The sequence below is a fragment of the Sceloporus occidentalis genome, unplaced genomic scaffold, assembly GCF_023333645.1.
Source record: "Sceloporus occidentalis isolate IW3139 unplaced genomic scaffold, rSceOcc1.0.p SCAF_8, whole genome shotgun sequence".
NCBI lineage: Eukaryota > Metazoa > Chordata > Lepidosauria > Squamata > Phrynosomatidae > Sceloporus > Sceloporus occidentalis.
This window is the reverse complement of record NW_028316988.1, coordinates 5779120-5800924: the sequence shown is the minus strand read 5'-3', so window position 1 is coordinate 5800924 and position 21805 is coordinate 5779120. Positions and strand designations below refer to the sequence as shown.

At 43.4% G+C, this 21805-nt stretch overlaps 1 protein-coding gene across 1 annotated transcript; it reads right to left on the bottom strand.

Annotated features, from left to right (window-relative positions):
• Positions 1-780: 780 nt before the first annotated feature.
• Positions 781-21446, bottom strand: MMP23B (matrix metallopeptidase 23B). Its single transcript, XM_089534325.1, has 8 exons — positions 19142-21446; positions 16500-16645; positions 15623-15762; positions 12768-12935; positions 6083-6247; positions 4486-4596; positions 2697-2823; positions 781-2121 (listed from the first exon to the last, which is right to left on the bottom strand). The coding sequence occupies exons 1-8, from the start codon at positions 19310-19312 to the stop codon at positions 1947-1949; spliced, it is 1203 nt and encodes a 400-aa protein (XP_089390451.1). The 5' UTR covers positions 19313-21446; the 3' UTR covers positions 781-1946.
• Positions 21447-21805: the final 359 nt, after the last annotated feature.

Sequence of the window (21805 nt, the reverse complement as noted above, 5' to 3'; positions counted from 1 at the left end):
CATCACAGACAATGCTCCCCGGTGAATTCTAACTCACCTCTGCATCTCCTAGCTCAGTGACGGTGAACCTTTTACAGACCGAGTGCCCAAACTGCAACCCAGACCCCACTTACTTATTGCAAAGTGCCACGTCCCTCTGGCTTTCTAGTAAGAAACTCTGGCAAACACTGTGCAAGGGCAACAGCATGTGTGCCCACAGAGAGAGCTCTGAGTGCCACCTCTGACACGCGTGCCATACGTTCGCCATCACTGTAGCTGTATGGATCTTCCTTCTCAGTCTGTGCTGAGACCAAAGCCAACATCCCACCCCAAGTGCTTTCACATTCCAGGTTTCATCTTCTGCCTTTCCTGCTGCCTGGGTTCAAATCCAAGGCTATGATTTCCCCCCAGATTGTGTAGTGCCAGCTGTTTCAGTACACAGGCCCGATTCCATAAAACCAAGAGGGTGGGGTAATGATAGATCACAAGAATGTTAGCAGAAACAGGGAGCCTTCTTGTTGCTGCTTTCATAACTTAATTACATCCTCTTGTTTTGATTTTGTTCTTCTGGTTTCTTTGAGAAGGCTTTATAGCCGCTGTAATTTTGCATTGCTCCGTAAGGGAGAAAAATCCAGAATAAGGTGGAGGAGAAGAGTGGGAAACACTTTATTCAAAGAGAACAGCAACTGGTGAAATTCCTAGCGGATAAAGTGCCCTACAACTTTCCAGAAGCTGAAAAGAGCATTTCAATGATGCTTGAACCAACTGATAAATAAATGCAACACAGAAATTGTGATTTTTTTGTATTTGCCAATGTGGTTACACAAACGAAACAAAAATGATGACACAAAGAGACGGTGTCTCACACAGTACAATCTTTTGTCAAATTAAGCACATTAGGGTACCACTGCCGCCTAAGAGTGAGAGAGCACTTCAAGTGTCCAAAACACTTCACATCTCTGGCTTCAACCTCTTTTTAAGCAAAGCTGAATGGCACTGAATGAATGCAGGGGCCTCTAGTCTGCCAGTCTCTGCAGGCTTCTTTCCCCATCCTTGAGTTAGTTATCCATTGCATTGAAGCACCAAGGGCAGAAATATGTACATCTCTTGTGCGTTGGTGTGGCTCTGTAATCTAGAGCCTCACCAACAAATGTGTGTATAGATAGACCTGTGTGTAGGTCTATACTAAACCCAAACAGGCTATGGGAAGAGACATGCTTCTCCCATTCCAGCAAATTCTGAGGCAGAGATAGGCTGTAAGATATGGGGCTGGCATACATGGTACTGTACCATCTCCCTGTCTTACATTCATATGCCCCATTGGCACTTATAACCTGAAGTGGATGAGAATGTGTGGGATAATTCAGGGCAGGGTAAGAAACACATGTCCCCTGAAGGCAGTTGGACTGTAGCACCCATTGCCTGTGTTGTTGCTCCCTAGTTGACATAGTCTTAAGACTTGGGCGAATGGAAACTGTAATCCAGCATCAGTCAGTGGCCACACTTTCTTTGTACCTGGTTTCAATGCAACCTGTGCTTATAAAGAAAACCCAACAATTGTCCTGTGTCAAATTCTGGCCTATGCACTCTTTCCCAAGGGAGAAATTAGTATGTGATGCTCATCATCCCCTGACAGCATACCCAGGCATAATGGGGATTTTAGTCCAATATCATGTGTGACATTAAGAAAGGTAGATCTAAGGACTACAAGCATAGAGTGCACAAAGCATCTTATCGTATGTGAAGTCTTCCTGTACTGTACTTTGTAGCAATTTCCTTTTGGAAGTGAGTACCTTTCGGCTGAGGAAGGTCCAGCATCCTCATGCATTAGCCAAGCAACGGAAACTGGTCATGCTGGGACACAGTTACAGATGCAATGTTGAAAGAAAATACACAAATGCCAACAAGTAGGAGGAAGAAGTCCATCATGGAGTGGAACCATCTAGGTTACTCACAACAGTTCTATGCTAATGCTTCAACCTGATTCGCCAGGAGTATGTGGTCAGGATCTTCGTCTTCTTCTTCACAATGCAAGTATAGGTCCCTTCATTGATTGCATTGGCTATGATGCTCATGTGGTCATCATTCAGAGAGAGGTAACCTGGGTAGGAATATTCCAGCATTTCCTTTTCTTTGTACCAACTGTATGGTTAAAAAGAAAGATGGTGGAAAGTCAGCCAGAAGGACTAATGGACACCAGACAGAAGGTCTTCTATGGCAGGGGTGGCAATGATAGAAGGCTAAGGGACTGCATTAGTTCTTCTGGAGATCTTTGCTTTTAGCTGAGGTCCTGCACATAACTTTCTAGTGATATAGCTACATCCTGATACGATAAGCAGCCCTTCGACTGAATTGTCGTACCTCCTGGGGACCCATGACATTTGTGCCCATGGAACAATGGTCCCAAAGACACAGCTACATCTCTACCTCCCTCCTGAGAATATGAGCGCTGCACAATGTCACAATCCACATTTACATGTTCATAAATTATTTTACGGTGATAGGTAGATTAGATTGGGAAAACATGGGATATACATTGAGTAGATAAATACAATAAAAGGTTACCACCGCCACCTAAACAATGTTGTTTCATTCATAATGAAATTTCTCCCTCCCTCAATCTCATTTTCACCATGTGCATCCGCATGGGTACATACATTTCAAGCCCAAAGGTCACCAGTGCACACATTTGAGGCTGCTTAACAGAAAATACTCACTAGACTTTGCCCTTTTTATGGATGATCTTCCGCCCGCATTGGAAGGTGACGTTCCTGCCTTCGGGGACAATCCTCGTCTTCATCCTTGGGGGAGGCGGAGTAGGGACCACCGTTGGGAAAGGGAATTCTGCATCGGAAAGCCAAAGCGAAAGGACATCATCAGCCGAGGGCTACAGATTTGCTATAAGCCATGATTCTGATTTTATCATTTCCTTCTGTTTGCAGTTTCAATGTGGAGGAAGTGACATTCATGTGATGATTCCTTTTATACACTCTCTTATCCAACCTTTTAAATTAAGTTCTGTAATATTGGAATTGGAATATTCAGTTCTGAATAATCAATAGCCATCAGTTTTGACTTCCAAAAAACAAAACATGATGGGTGTGCCTTACAGTTGCCATAAGTCACAAGTGACTTGAAGGCACACAACAACAATGAAATACACCTCTGAATACATCTGATACAACAGAAATGGCCCTTTTGGGTATATTGGTCATCACAATGTCTATTCAAGCCAGGGTTTTTTAAATCAACACATTGTTGAAGATGTAGTACTGCTTTGGAGTTGTCCCATAGCACCTACATCTAGGAAGAAAGTAACCACATGAGTAAATTTGGGATTGGAAAAGTCCTTGGTATCCTGTGACAAGCATGTTCTTCCGAATTATTTACTTGTTCTCCGCAACCCTGCCAAAATTCCTTTCTCTTAGTGAGACTTGGCAACACATTTAGGGAGGCTAAATGACAAGAGTTTACAACTGTGCGCTCTCTCTCTCTCTCTACCAAAAGATTAACAGCATTCTTGGCTATAGCAAGGCATTCCAGACATAGCCTTACCCAAGAGTTTAGTTGTCCTTGTAATACTTGTCAGGATCCTATAAGAAGAGAATGAAAATACTAAAGAGACCAAGGAGTTTGTTGGCGGAGGTTTACAGTCAGAGCACAAGGGAAAGAAACTGTCCACAAAGGGATATGTACACATGGAAGTCAGCAGAGTTGTTGGCTACCATATGTACAAGTCCCTTTTTAGACACTGGAGATTTAGTACACGGGGACGGGATAAGAACGGGATCGCTCCCCCATCCTTATCCTATCTTTGACTGTGATCCCGTGAAAGGCTTTCAGATTGCAATGCTATTGTCCCGTCATTGAAGCGGCATTGTATTAACACGGACTCCCGTTAATGCAAAATGCCAGGCAATGCCGCTTCAATGACAGGAAAATGACGGGATCTGTGAAATGTTGTTTGAAAGTCTTTCACTCGATCGTAGACTTCTGGACAGGATAATGTCCAGGCATTGTATAAAAATCTTCTCGCAATCATGCTATAAGGACAAGAAAAGGATGGGACAAGGACGTTTCGTCCCCCGTCTGATTATCTCCACTGCTTTGTGATCCCCGGCTTCAAGGGAACAGTTATTGACTTTCATGTACAGAGGTCCCTTGTGCACCAATACACAGGGCCCAGTGTATCTCAGGTATCTGCCCACAATCTCAAAAGCACCCCAAACTACTGGTTGACTGAGAGAGGGAGGAAAAGATGACTGTGCAAGCTGTGCTTAAGTTTCACTTTCACATATCTATGGATCATAGCAAATTCCATAATTCTGGGCCTAAAGCATGCCCTTTGCTTACCCATTGGCTTATAGTCTAATATGAATGATAAGTCTTGGGTGTCCGCAGCAACAAAAGATGTTTAAAGGGGGGTCCCTGCTAACTAAAAGGTTAAGAATGACTGCTCTAGTGCTAAAATATAAGCGCATACAAAAAACATGGAATGTACATTACTCAGACAGAAGTCGCAGCTGTACGGACAGTGTTTTTTCATAAACTTTCTTCGTGTCTTGCAGTATCCCTTCCGAGACCACGTCGGACATATGAAGAGTCTATCTTTACACCCTGAAATAAGAGATGTTTAAGAAACATGAATAAGTAAAGGACGAGTGGCTTAAGCATGCTGAAAATTCTCTACAACCTCAAAGCACTTGGAAGGAATGTATTTGCTAGGAGTCTCACTAATCTGACCAGGATGGCTTTAAACTGAATTGCACAAGGGAGGGAGCCAGATATCATTTGTGCATTTGCCATTTTTGCTTTATTTGCGGGATGCTTTAAGTACGCTTTAATCTTTCTTTAATGCCGAAATTAGCCCCAGTGTGATAAACCGCCAAATGGAAATTCAAATCCCGGTCCCCGGGATCTTCAGTGATGTAGTCCAATCTTACAACACTACACTGGCTCTCACAAAATGAAGTCTTTTTCAAAAAGTGAAATGAAATACTATGTTTAAAAGACAGATTTAGCATAAAGCCAAAAGGAATGAAAACACAATCCACGTTTTGGGTTGGCTTCCTATACAAAGCTGAAGCTCCACCAACTTCAACCTCAACCATTTCCTGGGAGGGCAGAGAGTTGCTGCTTTGGCCCCAAAGTCGAGAACTAAATTTGGAGATCAACGCAAATGTTTCCAAATAAAAGCAGGTTTGATTTCTGCTCCCCACCCTGCACCCCATCCCTATATTCTAAACAATATGAATGTTGTCTTGCATGTAGAAAAATGTTGCCTTGAAGAGACCAGATGGAAGAATTAACTCATAAGTCTCTCTGTGAAGGGAAGCTCATGCAACACAGGCAACTGAACCCCAATGGATCTCCCATCTTTTCCCCCTAATGCATCTCCCCATATTTCCAAGAGTCCCCTCTACACTATGGATCCTTCAGACCTGTCCTCTAACAGAAGGCATAAGCAAGGGTTTTTACTTTGTACACTAGAAGGAGCCATTAGTGAGTTTGTTATACCAGGGGCTATAGACTCAACTCTCATACCTATTTGTATGTGTTCAGCAAAGAACACACCTTGTATAAAGATCAACAATAGGTACAGTTAACAATACATTTCAGAGCCTGAAAAAGTTATTTTTGGACTAAAACTCATGTAGCTGGGGGATTCTAGGAGTCATAGGCCTGTCTCAAAGTCCGGGCTGAAGGCGCCCAGTTTCCCTCCGGAGGGACGTGGCAGCAGTCAAACTGTGCGGCATCCCTCCGGACCAAAAAGAACCCAGAAAAAACGGGTTCTTTTTGGCATGCAGGGATGATGTCATCAGTTGGCGCACTGAGACACGTCCACGACGCAAGCATGGTGCCCAGAGGTGCGGGCATGGCACCATGCTTGCATCATGCACGTGCGCCACGTATAGACAGCACCAAGTAAAGATGCTGCCATTCATATGTGTTAGGGTTCTGGAACGTGCGGATGCTGCGTGCTCTGAACCCCTAAAATTGGCCCCAGACCGCCGCAAACTGGCAGTCTGTTCTGGGCCATAGTTTCCAAACATCATTTTTCAAGTCTCTTTTTTCCTACCATTCACTACCTGCTCTCACTCACCATAAAGCCTGTAGATTCCCCACATCTCATCCTGCGAAATGGTGTTTTTCCCAGTCAAGGTAGCGTTGAGGTGCATCAGGGCATTAGGGTCCATGGAATGCATAAGGCCCAGGGCATGGCCGATTTCATGGGCGGCAACATGGACCAGGTCCGTAAGCCAAACACCTGGAGAAAAAAGGGGATATATTGTATCAGTGACACAATGTTAAGGTAGCAAGGAAGCCAAAACACCCCTTTTGCCATATACAATTTCAGGAGTTCTTCTGGGTTTCAGGAAGAGGCTTTCCACATCACTTACTCCTTACACATTTAACCTACACACACTAGTAGGAGAGGATGCATTAGCCCTGTAAAGTCAAATTCTGTTCCAGGAGTCACACAAAACTAGTCTTGCAATGTAGGTATCACAGGCTCCATTCACACTAGACACTGTGCCTGCATCTACACTGCAGAAATAATCTGGTTTGACACCACTTTGCCATGGCTCAATGTTATGGAATGTTATGGAATTCTGGGAAGTGTAGTTTTCACTATACATAAAGTCAATATTTATACAAATACTGCATGATAGGTTGCCACTCTTTTTCTTCCATATTCGGTGATTTGTTGTTTATTAGATTTGTCAGGAGTTCCATTGCCATCATCTCTTGAATTTTTGCAAACCAATCTTCAATACATGGACATTCTTTCTCCCTCCACTTTTTAGCTATCATTATTCTTGCTGCAGCTATCAGATATAACATAATCCTGCAAAATGTCATTGTTTTAAAAAAAAGCCCTAAATTTTCCCCTCCATGGCTCACAGTGGAGATGTTGTGAAATCTGTGGTTTCTTTACACCCAACCCTAAAAAATTCAAAAAACGGACATTTCTAGCCATCAACCCAATTATTTTGATAGACATTTGGGGACAAAGGATCCATTTCACATTTCACAGCTGTGAGCTTGACCAATCTGGCATGGAAAGACCCTGACGGTTAAGTGCATTCCCCTTCAGTGATTTCACAGCTCTGTCTTTTTATGAACAATGCCTAGGAAAAATAACCCATCATAAACTCGGAAACCATAAGCTGCATCTGAAGCCCATAACTTAAGTTTATGAGTCAGTCTCATTTCTCTGGCTCCGAAGAGCAATTGAAGGGATGAAGTCAGTAACCAACTCGGTCACAGAGGTGAGGGCAGGGAGGTATCCAAACCCCAAAAGGCAGACATTACTCTACATCAGTCTTCTCTCATCTTTTGCCTCCAGTTCCCACCATCCCAAAATGCTGTGCACAATGGGAGTTGTAGTGTAGCACAACCAGGCTGGAGACAGATGCAACTTTTGCAAGGTCTTCTATATCCAAGGTTAAATAAATTGCCTGTCATGATAAGCACCCAACCTTGCCAAAGATGTCACATTTTAGCACACTAAATGCTCTGCCTTACAGTATTCCCAAATGAGGAAGAAATGCAAATGGGCAACAAAGAAAAAGGATTGAAACCCTCCTGAAGCCCTATGCTAAGGAATCTTTCCATTGCTCTGTAGTGGTGGTCAGGACTTAAGCAGTATCTTGGCATCACACAAATAATTGTTCATTCACTCCCATTCAGATAGTGAAAACAATCCAGGATGAATCTGGGTTGAATCTCTGTTGTCCACATGCATCCTGAATGCACTTAGGTTTTTTTGGAGGGACTTCCAACCCCCCGCTTGCCCAGGGATATCGATAGCATGAGTTTTCCCATGTTTTAAAAAAGATTGAAGGGGACCCAAGGGCCATGCAGTCCATGCAGAAATGCACAGCTAAATCACTCTGAAAATGGCCATCCAGCCTCTGTCTAAAGACCTCCAAAGAAGGAGAGTCCAATCCACTCTTCCAGACGGAGAGATTCTGGGAGCTGTCATCCAAATAAAAGTAACGTTCCCAAGCTATGCTCACCATTATCCAGAGCCTTAGTATTTTGTATTTATCAAAGCCTTTTAAAGCAAGTCTGTCCCTAACAAGAGAGACAGACGCCTTGGCTTGCCCACAAAATGGCCACGTTTGTAGGAAGGCTGGTGCCAGAAGGCAGCAAGAATGTAAACAGCTTTTCTTTTTCTTTTCTTATCCTTTTTTAAAATGGACTTTTCCTGCTTGACCGCACAGCTGTCTAGATTAAGGTGGTCATCTATCCAACTCTACAGAAGACAGTCCTCTCTTTGAAGGACAGTCCGGGCAAAGTATAAAAGCTCAAGAACCCTGATAAGTGGAGTATGGGTCTCGGAGTTACTCATCAGAGCAGCGCCTGAGCCGATACCTGCAATGCACTGTAGTTACCAATATTTAAAACAGGCTAATGACTTCTAAATTTACATCTATGTGAGAGTTTGGAAAAATTACTATTTTGGACAATGGTACTGCCAGTGCTGCAGATTTCTAGATGTTGTAGTCTTCAGAGAGTATGTTTTCCAGGCTCTGATCTATATATATAAACTAGCGACAGTAGATGAGACGTTTTGTTGTTGTTAACTGCCCTCGAGTGGATCTGGACCCATAGTGGCCCTGCGGATGAGACATCTCCAAGACCCTCCATCCTCCACTGCTCTGCTCAACTCCTGAAAACACATACTCAAAGTGATCTCTTTAATAGAGTCAATCCATCTTGCATGTGGCCTCCCTCTCTTTCTACTTCCCTCTACCTTTCCTAGCATTACTGTTTCCCCAATGATTCAAACCTTCCCATGATGTGCCCAAAGTATGACAACCTGAGTTTTGTCATCTTGGCTTCAAGGGAGTGTATTCCTCTGTCTCCTCTTGCACCCATTTGGGAATATATAAGTTAACAAGCATGACATGGTGGTGGTTTTAGAGCTTTGGGGATGAGTTCAAATCTCCTCTTAACCCTGAAAACCCACGGGTGACTTGGGACAAGTCACAGCCTTGCAGCCTCAGAGGGAGGCAGTGGCAAACCCCCTCCGAATAAAGCTTGCCAAGAAAAGCCAAAGACAAAATTGTGAAACGTCAGCACTGACTTGAAACCTCACAACAGCAACAACAAGTACAAACTGGTGCATGCACACTTTATGCCAACGTTTTGTTCTCTTTTGGGGGATGGCTGGGATGCTGGTCCAGTGTGTAAATGGACACCCTGGTCTACAAGCCATCCTTTGCACCATGCTATGCAATGGTCTGACTCCACTGAGGCTGCATCCACACTACAGAAATAATCCAGTTTGACCCCATTTTAACTGCCATGACTTAATGCTATGGAATTCTGGGAACTGTGTTTGTTGTCGCACCGCAGCAGAGCGGATGGAGACTGAATTGCTCAACCCCAGAGCTGGAAAATAACCCCATGATTCTGAAGCATTCCATGAGCAAACCTCAGCAAGTTGTTGACATTTCTGGAGACATTTTCCAGTCATCTGGCAGGACAGAAGGAACCAAAAATGTTATCTAATCTATCTCAACCCCAGGAAAACTCACTAACCGAGGACAGATCACTTCTCAGAGAAACAGCTGAACTGAATTATTTGCACAAATTCCATTCCATTAGCAGAGGTATGAACAAAGAGAGTGGCTTCATGGCACCCTGCATATATTCAAACAAGGGCCCTCGCTATTCCACATATAACAAAAGGTCTTCTCAGAGTGAGTTTTGAAGCCAGGGAAACAGACTTTTGGTAAAGAGATTGCTTACTTTCACATGGCCACACTAACTGGCCACTGTAAAGATTTGAAAGACCTGTATCAGCCCTTTGAAAATTTAGGACAAGGAACATGATTTGCAGCCTTCCAGACCCTATTACATTCACTCCCATTCCCACAGCTGTATGAATGTGCTTTATACCAGAAGCCTTAATACCAGTCAATACTGCATCTGAAGAACTGGGGTTATATCCATGAACACTCATGCAAAAATAAAAACTTGTTAGACTTAAAAGTGCTGCAACATTTCTTTTTTTCGCCCCCTCCTTCCTTTGTTAAAATCAAGTACAGATCCTCCTTTCATGGAGGAACTTAGGCATGCCTTCTGGTTTAGAGGAAGCTAGTAACTCTCACCTCAGTGCCCAGACATTGAGAGAAAGGAAATGATTGCATGGCTTCCCTCGCCCCCCTCCGCCAATCTGGGCATGGGCTGAGACCGTGTATAAATGGATGTTATCGCATAGCTCTGTGCCCAGATTAGAAGCATCCTATACCCGATCAGGACTTCTCCCATGCTTAGCAATGGACAGCAAAGTATCATTCCCCCCCCCCCCCTTAAGTACAGGAGACATCCTGATCGGGTACAGGATGCCTCCAATCTGGGCACGGAGCTGTGCAATAACACCCATTTAGACATAGTCTTAGCCTGTGCCCAGATTGGGAGATAATCTCCAAACAGAGAGGGAGGGATGGAGGCATAGTTTAAGGAGATATTAACAAGATGGAACATGGCATAGTACCACTCTATTCCACTTCAGTCATGCCTCACCTGGAAGACTGTGTCCAATTCTGGGCACCACAGTTCAAAAAAGGATGTTGAGAAGCTGTGTGTCTGGAGGAGGGTCTGGAAACCACCAAGTCATATGCAGAGAGACTTAGGGGAAGGGAAGGTTTAACATGATAGCCATGTTTAAATATTTGAAAGGATCATACTGAGGATGGAGCAAGCTTATTTTCTGCTGCTCCAGAGAATAGGACACAGAGCAATGGATGCAAGCTACAGGAAAAGGGATTCCAGCTCAACATTAGGAAGACCTTCCTGACAATTAGAGCTGTTCGACAGTGTAAGACATTCTCTTGGAGAGTGGTGGAATCTCCTTCTTTGGAGGTTTTTAAACAGAGGCTGGATGGCCATTTGTCAGGGATGCTTTGATTGTAAGTTCCTGCATGGCAGAATGGGATTGGACTGGATTGCCCTTGAGGTTTATTCCTATTCTATGATTACACAAACGTTCCACTCATGTCCTACCAGTATGTGTCCTGCAGGCCTCTAACAGCAAGCAGAATTACTGGGAGTGACTGATTTTGCAGACTCAGATATGAGTCCTCTTCTAAGGCACAAGTAAGGAGTTTCTTGACTCAATGGGATGTAACTATGGGGTGAGACAGCATGAAACAATTTATTCAGTTGGACTACTGTATGTCAAGTCCCTTAGCTCAGAAATCCAGGGTTCTGTAGCAAAACTCAGAAGACCAATATTCAGCAACTAGACATGCGCGCCAGAGACAGTTGCTGTCAGTACAGTAAAGTGTAATTAAAGCACATACTGGCCTGTTACAGACTGTCAAAATAAAACTGCTTCAGGTCTCTTTGGAGGTATGCTATTAAAATGATGATCTATTTAAGAGTCCGGAGGTTGCGCCAAAGCCACACTCCATTCCTAAGCACTGGAGTGCAGCTTTGGTGCAGCTTCCGGATTCTTAAGATGCATGCATCATTTAAACAGCATACCTCCAAAGAGACCCAAAGCAGCTTTATTTTGGCAGTCTGTAACAGGTCACCATTTCAGACATTGGTGGGCTACTTTCTGATTTGCTATAAAAGCATAACATTTTTTTCCTTCCCAGTTCCAATGAAGATTTCCCCTTCCTTTCTTCTCCTGCCTGTTTTCCCAGAAAAGTAACCTTGGGTCTTTTCAGTAAGGACTCAGTTCCCTTCCTTCTGCTCAATAACCTCAAAGGAACGTGACCAACAATCTCTAGCAATAAAAACTCCACTGTATCCCCCATCATTTCTCCTCAGTACTGGATAACACATTAATACTAGTAAATAGCAAGCAGCAAGCAAATGCAGCTATACCCTTCTAGGTTAACATTTCACACCTTAGCAAGCAAGCACTATAGTTGGAACTAACCATTAGAATTAAGGCCTAAGTGTTTCTTTATATGAATGCATTTAGAAAGTCTTAGACGTTTAAAAACAGTCTGTTTTTAAATAGTGCCTTAGCGTTACTAATGAGACTTTATTAGTCTAGCACACTAGGGGATGTCTGAGATTATTAAATATTTACATAAACCATTGAGAAAAAAGAATTCTGTTCTGAAGAAGAAGAAGAGGAGGAAGAACTAATATCCTGTGACCTTCATACTTTAAACTGAGTAAGTAGTTTGCATAATGTATTCCACTACTTATGCAAAGTCAGGAAGGGAAGAGCAAAGACAGTAAACTCTCTTCTCTGCCATCTGAAATAGTTTATTCAGCAACTGAGATTCACTCTAATTGCTCACCAATTTTAAAGTGAGTTTTTGAATCTGGAAGGGCTAGGAATTTGGTTATTTTATTTAAAGGACACACTGAAAACCAATTTTTGCTCCAGAATCACAATGGCAACTGATGGCTTTCCTGTCAATGGAGCAATGAATCCTCTCCATGCTTAAATCTGAACTAACTTAAGCTAGATACTGTATACACCTTGGACAGCTTCTGGATTCTTAGGATGCATGCATCATTTAAACAGCATGCCTCCAAAGAGACCCGAAGCAGCTTTATTTTGGCAGTCTGGAACAGGCCATCGTTTCAGATCATTGGTGGGCTACTAAGTATGGAACAAAAGTTGAAGAGGATTTATTACCCCCAACATCATGGAAGCCACCAGCCGCAACTGGATACTCCATTCTTCTTCCTCTTCCTTCTGGTAGAACTGCTGTCTACACAAGAGAAAGAGCACGGGAGCTTTGCCAACCTGTATTCAAGATGGCACAGACCCCCAGAGTCTACAGATGTGGCTCATTTACCCTTTTTCCAGCTGAACCGTGTGTCTCCTACAATCCAGTATTCGTGGTCATCGAAATGGATCTCACCAGTCTGTGGGAAAAAGGCATGTGCCAGTTCCCCTGTTGTGCCATCAAAGCAATGATGGATCTGGGACTCCAGGCAGTCTGTGTGGTTGATGGAATAGAAACCTGGGAGATATTTCAGGGGGAAGGAAGAGGGAAAAGAAAGGTTATTTAGTACCTATGGAAAGACAAGTATCTTAATTTGCAGACCCCCCCAGACATTGCTCCAGAGTCAGAAGCTGTTTTTTTCTATTCCCAGCCCTTTCAGTAAGGTGCTCTATGAACCATTGCAGTGGTTTTAGTGTTGGACTAGGATTCTGGAAGACCAAGGTTCACATTCCTGCTGAGTGGCTTTGGGCAAGTCACACTCTTTCGACCTCAGAGGAACGCAATGGTGGACCTCCTTTGAAGAAATCTACCCTTCCCCCAAATCCCACAATATAGGTCAGCCTTAGAGTCATCATAGGTTGGAAGAGACTTGAAGCCCCACCACCCCCAAAAAAGCAGAACAACAAAGATGCTCTCCCAAGAAAACTGTTCCTTGCAGCAGGAACCATTTAAGAAACAGTGGTGTTGTTGTGTGCCTTCAAATCATTTCCGACTTATGGCGACCCTATCATGGGGTTTTCTTGGAGCGGTTTGTTCAGACGGGGGTTGCCCTTGCCTTCCTCTGTGTGATTTGCCCAAGATCATCCAGTGGGTTTTCATGGCCAAGCAGGGATAAATTCACTTACACTATACTGATTCTTCAATGGCTTAGACTTGCAGTATTTCCCAAACTTTGGCCCTCCAGATGTTTTGGACTTCATCTCCCATAATTCATTATTGTTGGCCCAACTTGGCTACAGCTTCTGGGAGTTGAAGTCCAAAGCATCTGGAGGGCCAAAGTTTGGGAAACATTAGATTAGAGGTATGTGTATTATCCCACACACCTTTTTTTACTTAGCACATGGTCAGAGCTCAGCAAGTGGCTGTATGCCATGGATGTCATCTTCACCATATCATCACCTGTAGAAGACTTCATGCTCTAGTCTGACTTCTTGCTCTGTGGCCTCTTTTCAACCAATCTAGCAACAAGGAAGAGATGTAGCAATACAGTTTGGCTCATGCATAAGCCCTGCTTTCTACCAGCCAGTCTGGGAAAAGTTACAAATTTCACAAGTGAGCCAAGGAGAAATTCTGTTCTCCAGATGTACAGAGCATTTGCTCTAATAATAATCACGCCAGTAATGGAAACTCATTCCTCTTCATTTTCTCCAAGGAGAAATCTAACTGATCCAAAAAAGGGGGAGGGAGGGAAGTAGGGAGGAGGAGGAAAGAAAAATGCAGTTTTAAAGACTTTAAAAGGTGGTTCTGCTAGTATGCAGCCAGTTTCATTGTCACTAAACATATGGTTGTCTAAGTGGACTAGAACTGAAAAGGAAATCATGGGCAAAATTCTTCAAGTCAACAATCTGTAGCGGGCCAGCGTGAAGTAGTTCAGTGGTTCCCAAACTTTGGTCCTCCAGGTATTTTGGACCTCAACTCTCAGAAGCCCTACTCAATAGTCGGAAACTCTGGGAGATGAAGTCCAGAACATCAGGAGAACCAAAGTTTGGGAATCACTGATGTAGTGCTGAACTAGGACTTCAGCAGGCCAAGGCTTGAATCCCCACTTGGTCATGGAAACCCACAGGGGACCTTGGGCAAGGTCACATTCTCTCAGCCTCAGAGGAAGGCATTGGCAAAGCCTCTTTGGACACATCTTACACAACCATGATAGGGTTGCCCTAAGTCAAAAACAACTTGAAGGCATGAAACAACAACACATATGAAAATAATATTAGATCTTGAGACACATTATCATGGGGGGGGGGGGGGTCCTTGTCCTGTCCTTTCCCAATTCTTATAGCACAGTCGTGAGAAGATTTTCATATGACATTGCGTTTATTACTCTGTCCAGAAAACGTGATTGACTGCAATTGCGCAAAAGACTTTCAAAGGATGTCATGTGGATCCCATCATTGTCCTGGCATTGAAGGGGCATTGCTCGGCATTTTGTTAACAGGAGTCTGTGTTAATGCAATACCGTGGGACAATAGCGCTGCGATCTGAAAGCCTTTTGTGGGATCGCAGTCAAAGAAGGGACAAGGACGGTGGAGCGATCCCATACTTATCCCATCTCCAGTAACCTTCTGGACTACAATTTTAAGAATCTCCAGCCAAATGCTCTCCCAAGCTGGGTGGGCTCAACTCTCTAAAGAAATAGAAACCCTCTAAACCTGTGGTTCTCAAAGAGTGGGGCACAACCCCAAAAGGGTGTGTGTGTGCAAGAGTTGCTCTGGGGGAGGGGGTTAAAAGTAATATAGGGTTTCATTAACTGACATCCCATCCAGGGAAGCAACCCACTTTCCCACCAGTGGCATTGCATGGTGTCACCCCTATTGACCTCCCACTGTATTACGTGGAGTAAGGCTCCATGATATGTTCATGTAGATCTAAAGGCAAGGCCAGGGGGAGGATTTGCTCTAAACACATAAAGAGAGTCAAATTTTCCTAGAATGCAGTGGTAAAAAATTTTATAGGTGAAAAAATGAAATATGGGCCCAGCAATAAAAATTTTGTAGCACTGGATATTGGTGGCCAGGGAGTTCAGCCAGCCATGTCCTCTTCCAGGTTACTCCACTTCATTCCTCTTCTCTGACATAATGATCTTTCTGCAGCCCCTAACTATGCTGAGCCCAAACTGGGCTGTTCTGGGGTGTCCCCACATTATGGTTTTCTTCCTGATCCTATTCCAGAGGGTCTGAATGAAATGCAAAATGGAACCCTACCAATTTTGAGATCGCTGGCCACGCTTGGCGGCACCTCCCGGAAACTGAAGGGAGAGACATCACTCCACATGCGGAAAGCAGCAGTCAGCCCCTTCCTTGTCTGGCTCTCATTTATGAGGTTTCTGGGAAAAGACAGAATCCTGCAGAGGAGTAAGGAGAACAATATATATATATTTATACATTTTTAAAAGCCACCATAGAATTGTTTGCACTAGGAGCCATCTGCAACTAAAAATTGCTTCAGATATGACCTCAAAAGGTCATAGAATCATAGAATAGAATCACTGAATCCTAGAGTTGGAAGAGACCAAAGGGCCATTGAGTCCAACCCCTGCCATGCAGGAAATCTAAATCAAAACATTCTCAACTTGACCATCCAGCTTCTGTTTAAAAACCTCCAAAGAAGGAGACTCCACCACTCTCTGAGGAAGGAGTATATTCCACTCTGAAACAGCTCTTAAAGTCAGGAAGTTCCTCCTAATGTTGAGGTGGAATCTCTTTTGCTGGAGCTTGCATCCATTGTTCCTGGTCCTGTTCTCTGGAGCAGCAGAAAACAAGCTTGCTCCCTCCTCAATATGACATCCCTTCAAATATTTAAACAGGGCTATCATATCCCCTCTTAACCTTCTCTTCTCCAGGCTAAACACCCCCAGATCCCTAAGTCATTCCTCATAGGGCATTGTTTCCAGGCCCTTCACCATTTTAGTCGCCTTCCTTTGGACACACTTATTTCTCAACAACCTTTTTGAATTGTGGTGCCCAGAACTGGTCACAGTATTCCAGGTGGGGCCTGACCAGAGCAGAATAGAGTGGCACCATTAGAGAATTTTGCAGTTTCAAGCTCTACAGAGCATAAAACCCACCAACCCATCCTTACTTGTACGTGAGATTGAAATGGTCCCATTTCAGTTGTCCCGGTGTCAGTGTGTATCGTCTCTTTCGGATATGTGGCTGAGGAGGAAAGTTGAGGCCATGAAGAGATGAGCGAACGCCCGGAGGAAAACTTGGAGGTGCAGTGGCTTCCTTAAAAAGGCAGACAGGTTGGTTACAAGACTTTGGAACAGCATTCAGCACATTGCTTCTACACCAGTTATCCAGCATTGGTTCCTACCAGTTTGGAACAGTTTTTTTCCCTTCTGGAATAATAATCTTACATGGTAGTTGTCTTTATTTCCCCCCTAAAACGTTTCCCAATTGCTTTGTAAGAGCTGAACTCTTTCCAGTAGCAACTAGGCATGTTTCCAGGAAGCGAGCCTGAAAGCATGGTCACTGCTAAAAGTCTATATTTAAATCTGTACTTGTCTCACTATTCATAGGCCTAATTCCCATTAACGTTTAAACTGGATCGCGACGCGGGTTAAACAGGCAGGTTTCCCATTTAATTCGAATGCAGAAAGCGATTCCGAAAAGAGGGGGCATTTTTTTGCCCATTTTACAAGCGTCAAAAAGACACTGATTTTTTTCCGCTCCTTTTCCTCAAAACCGAATTATCGTAAGTGGGAACCATAACCGAATCAGAATCAGTTTCATAATTTGGTTTTAAATGACTCGAACGGATTCTTTTGTCAATGGGAACCAACTGCCTCAGGAACTGGTTTAAATAAAACTGATTTTTTTTTTGTCAGTGGGAACCGCAAGCAGATTGTTTTGAATTGCTTCCATCCCAGAAAATCCAATAGGAGCAAATGCTGTGGGAACCATGCTGGGAATTCGATTTTATCCGTCAATTAGGATTGGAAACATCTTGTGTAAATGGGAATTAGGCCATAATCACACCCACTCTATCCATCCCTATTTTATGCTGTTCCTGAACTCCCAAGACTGCATTCCATGTTGTACAAAATAGTGATGGCCTATTGCTATGAACAATAAAGTTGACGTGACATGATATTCCATGCGGGTATGACTCTGGGAGAATAGAGTTCCAAGTCGGAAACAGCTTGAACGTATACAACAGGAACAATTAAAAACACTATAGCAAATAAGAGCCCTGGTGGCGCAGTGGTTCAATGCCTCTAGTGCAGCCACTCGCTCACAAACCATAAGGTTGCGAGTTCAATGCCAGCAAAAGGGCTCAAGCTCGACTCAGGCTTGCATCCTTTCTTGGGTCACTAAAATGAGTACTCAGATTGTTGGGGGAAATTCGCTTACACTTTGTAAACCGCTTAGAGAGTGCTTAAGTGCACTGATGAGTGGTATAGAAATGCACTTGCTAAAAAATAAATAGATTTTGTTACTTAGGAAGGGAGAAGATTTCTGAGCAGAGCTTCCCCCAAACTTAGTATTTCTCTGCTCTCCGAGGGAAGCCATTTGTTACTGGATGCTCCTTGACCAGAAGCCATGAGCTATCCATAGTCTAAGCAGTTGTGTACTTAAAGGACTTTTTGCTTGCTGCTTTGTCTTTCCCAGTTTCCCAGTCTAAACAGGGCTAAGCAGATGCCACAACACACAAGCCTCTTGGAAGCTGATCCAACTCCTGGTCTTCCCGATTTTTCCAGGGAAATACAGTGAGCCAGAAAAGAGAAGGCCAATTAATTGAAACCCGCAGCTGATGGTGCCAAGCACACAAGGCTCCATTGCAGGTTGCCAAGTCTCCCCTGCCTTGGGTCTCTCCACTTGGTTCTTAGGACAGCAAATTTAGATAGTGGGGCCATGAGCTCATCTCAAAATTACTGCCTTTGTATTTTGGGTTTAGGGAGTTTTGCAGCAGTAATATTTGTCAAGCTGTTCATAAATGAACAGCAGAGGCCTACATTTTATGGCTACGCTGAACTAGAAGAGATCCATTAGAGCAATTGCATTCATAGAAGTAGTTAACTCATTTTACTGCCAGCTTCCACAAGAAATTGGAAACAAAGCCATGGACATTCTGATTAACGATAGAACTAAGGTATGAACAAATATTTTATACTTTGACTATTCGTTTGCTTTAAAGTGAGATAAATCATCAGTGGTCATTATTAATGTTCAGCTATAAAAATGCTTTGGCACTTTCTCTCTTGACTTTCCTCAAAACTCATTCTGACTTTTTGCTAATCTTAAACTGTTGCTGATCCTTCCTCCAGTTTTATGTATAATACATTCAGTGTACAAGTTAAAAAGGTGCAAAATGTAAGATATTGCTTGCTTCTATTTGTCCCTGTTTGTTCAGTGCTATTTCTTGATGTTGCTTCTTATTGCTGCTTTTGAAATTCATTGGTACAAATGGTGAGAATTTGGAGCTAGAAACCGTAAAATAAACACACCCATACCTGGACACACCACTAAAATCCCAGGAATATAGAAGAAGAACTGTGGGATACAGCAGATGTGGCTCTGTAACCCAAACACTGAACTTGAGAGATCCAAGTTAAATTCTTCATTGACACATAAAAGGTCACTGGGACAGTTACTTTTGTTATCTGTCTGACCCAAGGGTTGCAAAAAGAAGGAGAATCGTGAGATCTTTGGAGAAAAGGCATAATATAAATGCAAATAAACAACAACATTGTGGAAGATGGGGATCCCATCATTTCTTACCTTCATTTTCTGTGCTTCTGTTCCAAGCAGGTCACCCAAAGCAGCAAGCAGGACCAAGAACGGGGAAAGGCACAAGAAACCCAGGATGCATCGATAACTGGGATTTATCTGCCTATCGCCTAGTAAAGAAAAATTAAAAACGCACCCCGACAGCTTTCCAATAGGCTCCATCGTTTTCTTTAATTGAAACCATACGACTGAAAAGAAAAAGGGAAGAGAAAGAAAAAGGCAATAGACCCTGTTTGAAAGCAGGAGATGTAATCCTTCTAAATATAGGGCTGCAGGGTTTGCAGCGGCGGCAGCAAACTTTGCTGGAAACTCACAAATCCTTTTTCTTGCTTTTTTAAAGAAAAGGAAAATACTGGAGAGACTTTACATTAAAACCCTGTTTGACACGCCAAGCATTTTTTTAAATCAATCCTTGCCAAGCTGTATCATATTACTAAGACTCTCCGTTATAATGGAGCAGGGAGGGAGAGAGAGAAGGAGAAAGCCAGACCGAGAGAAACAGCTGGGATCATGGAAGGGATGCGGTTCAGCCAGCTGTGCTTCAGCAGCTGGATATGGACATCTGCAGATTTATGCAACAACACAAATCAACAACCAAGATGGGCAGGGAGGACCCCCCAAAAAGGAGAAGAGGGGAGTGGAATTACAAAACTCTGATTCAGAATTTCCCTTCTGAATGCTTCAACAAGGGCAGATTTCCTGCTAGGAAAGACTTGATCGGCGGTTGGCTTTTAAAAATGGGGAGAAGGGTTTGCGTTGGCAGGAAAAATGAAATGCACAAATACAGGATGATAGAGAGAGCCAGTGTGGTACAAATGAAACATATATAGGATGGTATAAAAAGTCAACAGTGGTTTGAGCACATAAAATTGGAAGTGACTTCAAGGACCATCCAGTCCAACCCCAGTCTGCCATGCAGGAACTCTGAATCTAAGCATCCCTGACAGATGGCCATCCAGCCTCTGTTTAAAGACCTCCAAAGAAGGAAACTTTTGAATGTTGTTCCTGTCCTCTGGGGTATTAGCTACTCTCCCCAATTTAGTGCCATCTGCAAATTTCATAAGTATGCCCTCTATACTTTCATCCAAATCACTGATAAAATGTTGAATAGCACTGGACCCAAATGGTCACATCTCTCCAGGATAAAGAGGGGCCAGAAGTGACCAGTGGGTGCGACACATTTTTATTATATTTATTACTGCTTTCTTTTTCTGACTTTTACTAAAAATATGTTTGTTGCTGGGGCGAGGATCTTTAAATATGATCCACACTAGGTGTCAAATATGTGAGGTATGCTGCCATTGAGAGGTGACATGATAGCCATCTTTATCTAAAGGGATGTGGAAGATGGGGCAAACTTGTTTTCAGCTGCTCCAGAATCTAGGACTTAAACCAATGATTTCAAATTACAAGAAAAGAGATTCCTCCATCCTATTTTCTCGGCAAAGAATAACTACAGCAATCTTGCTGCAAAGGGAGAAATGGACTGCTGTTGGAGAAGGTCATTCGCCAATCCTTAGAGTGGGCCAGTTTGTTTCAAATTGGCAAGCCAGTTTCTTGGAAAGCGTACTGTCCAATTTCCTCATGTACTTGGAAACACGGTGGACAAAAAGCTTACTAATATGCAGCTCTAGGATTATTTGAGGTTGTTGCCTTTTTAATACAAATAGAAGTGCACTGTTTGCTCTGGATCTAAAAGGGCCAAAGAAAACATCTCTTGTTATGGCAGCAGGCAAAGCTGCCAGGGATGGAAAGGGGGAAGGGAGAAGAAATCAGAGGAAGAGGAGTGCCTTTTTTTCTGAGGCTTTATCATTTTGAAAAATGCCAGAGCAGAGAAAGGTGGTTTCAATAGTAAAACCAGTGCCAGGCCAAGACATTTTACCTCCCAAGGTGGCAGACAAGATGGTGGTTGCCTTTGTGCATAGAAGCTCCAAGAATCTCCCTGTCACTGTGACCACTGTCAAAGTTTAAAAACTGATATTTGGAAGTAACTCTTCTAAGCTCTGAACCAGCTGAGCTGGCTCCTGGATCTTACTTCAACACTGGTGACAAGGATACTGCTTCGCAGTAGCTGAGGAAGGGAGGTTTGTTTAAAGCAAGGATGGGTAGCTGTGGCCCTCCAGAAATATTCTGACTACAGCATCATAGTTCTGCTCCACTGGCTATTCGGGGTTTTAGGCCACGTCTGGAGAACCACAGTTCCTTACCCCCCATGCTCTCCAACATTTTACAGATGTCAAACAGGACACAAGTGACCAAGCAGCATCAGTGTGTTTTCAAGAGAGCATGGTTGTTCATCAGGAATAACACACATGCTAGGAGAGGCTGCAGCAGTTTGCTTTTGACATTGCCAGCTGGGAAGGGCAAGATTCTGCCTCCTCCTCCCCGCCGAGTTGAGTGCTTACAGTCGGCCCTCTGCATCATGGATTCAAGCATCCACAGCTTGAAAATGTTTTTAAAATATATAAATAATACACAATAAGCAATAAGCAAACCCTGATTTTGGCATTCTATATATTTCACTGCTCCATTGTATTTGATGGGACAAGCATCCATAGATTTTGGTATCCACTGGGGGTCCTGGAACCAAACCCCGGCGGATACCTAGGGCTAATTGTACTTTTGCACTTTGAACCCAATTTGCAGCAGTTGAAG

Coding starts and splice junctions, on each gene's coding strand:
- MMP23B (XM_089534325.1), bottom strand. CDS start 19,312: ATGGAGCCTATTGGAAAGCTGTCGGGGTGCGTTTTTAATTTTTCTTTA. Junction 6,248..12,767: donor ACGGTTCAGCTGGAAAAAGG/GTAAATGAGCCA, acceptor TTTTTTCTCCAG/GTGTTTGGCTTACGGACCTG. Junction 4,597..6,082: donor GGGAATCTACAGGCTTTATG/GTGAGTGAGAGC, acceptor CTCTTATTTCAG/GGTGTAAAGATAGACTCTTC.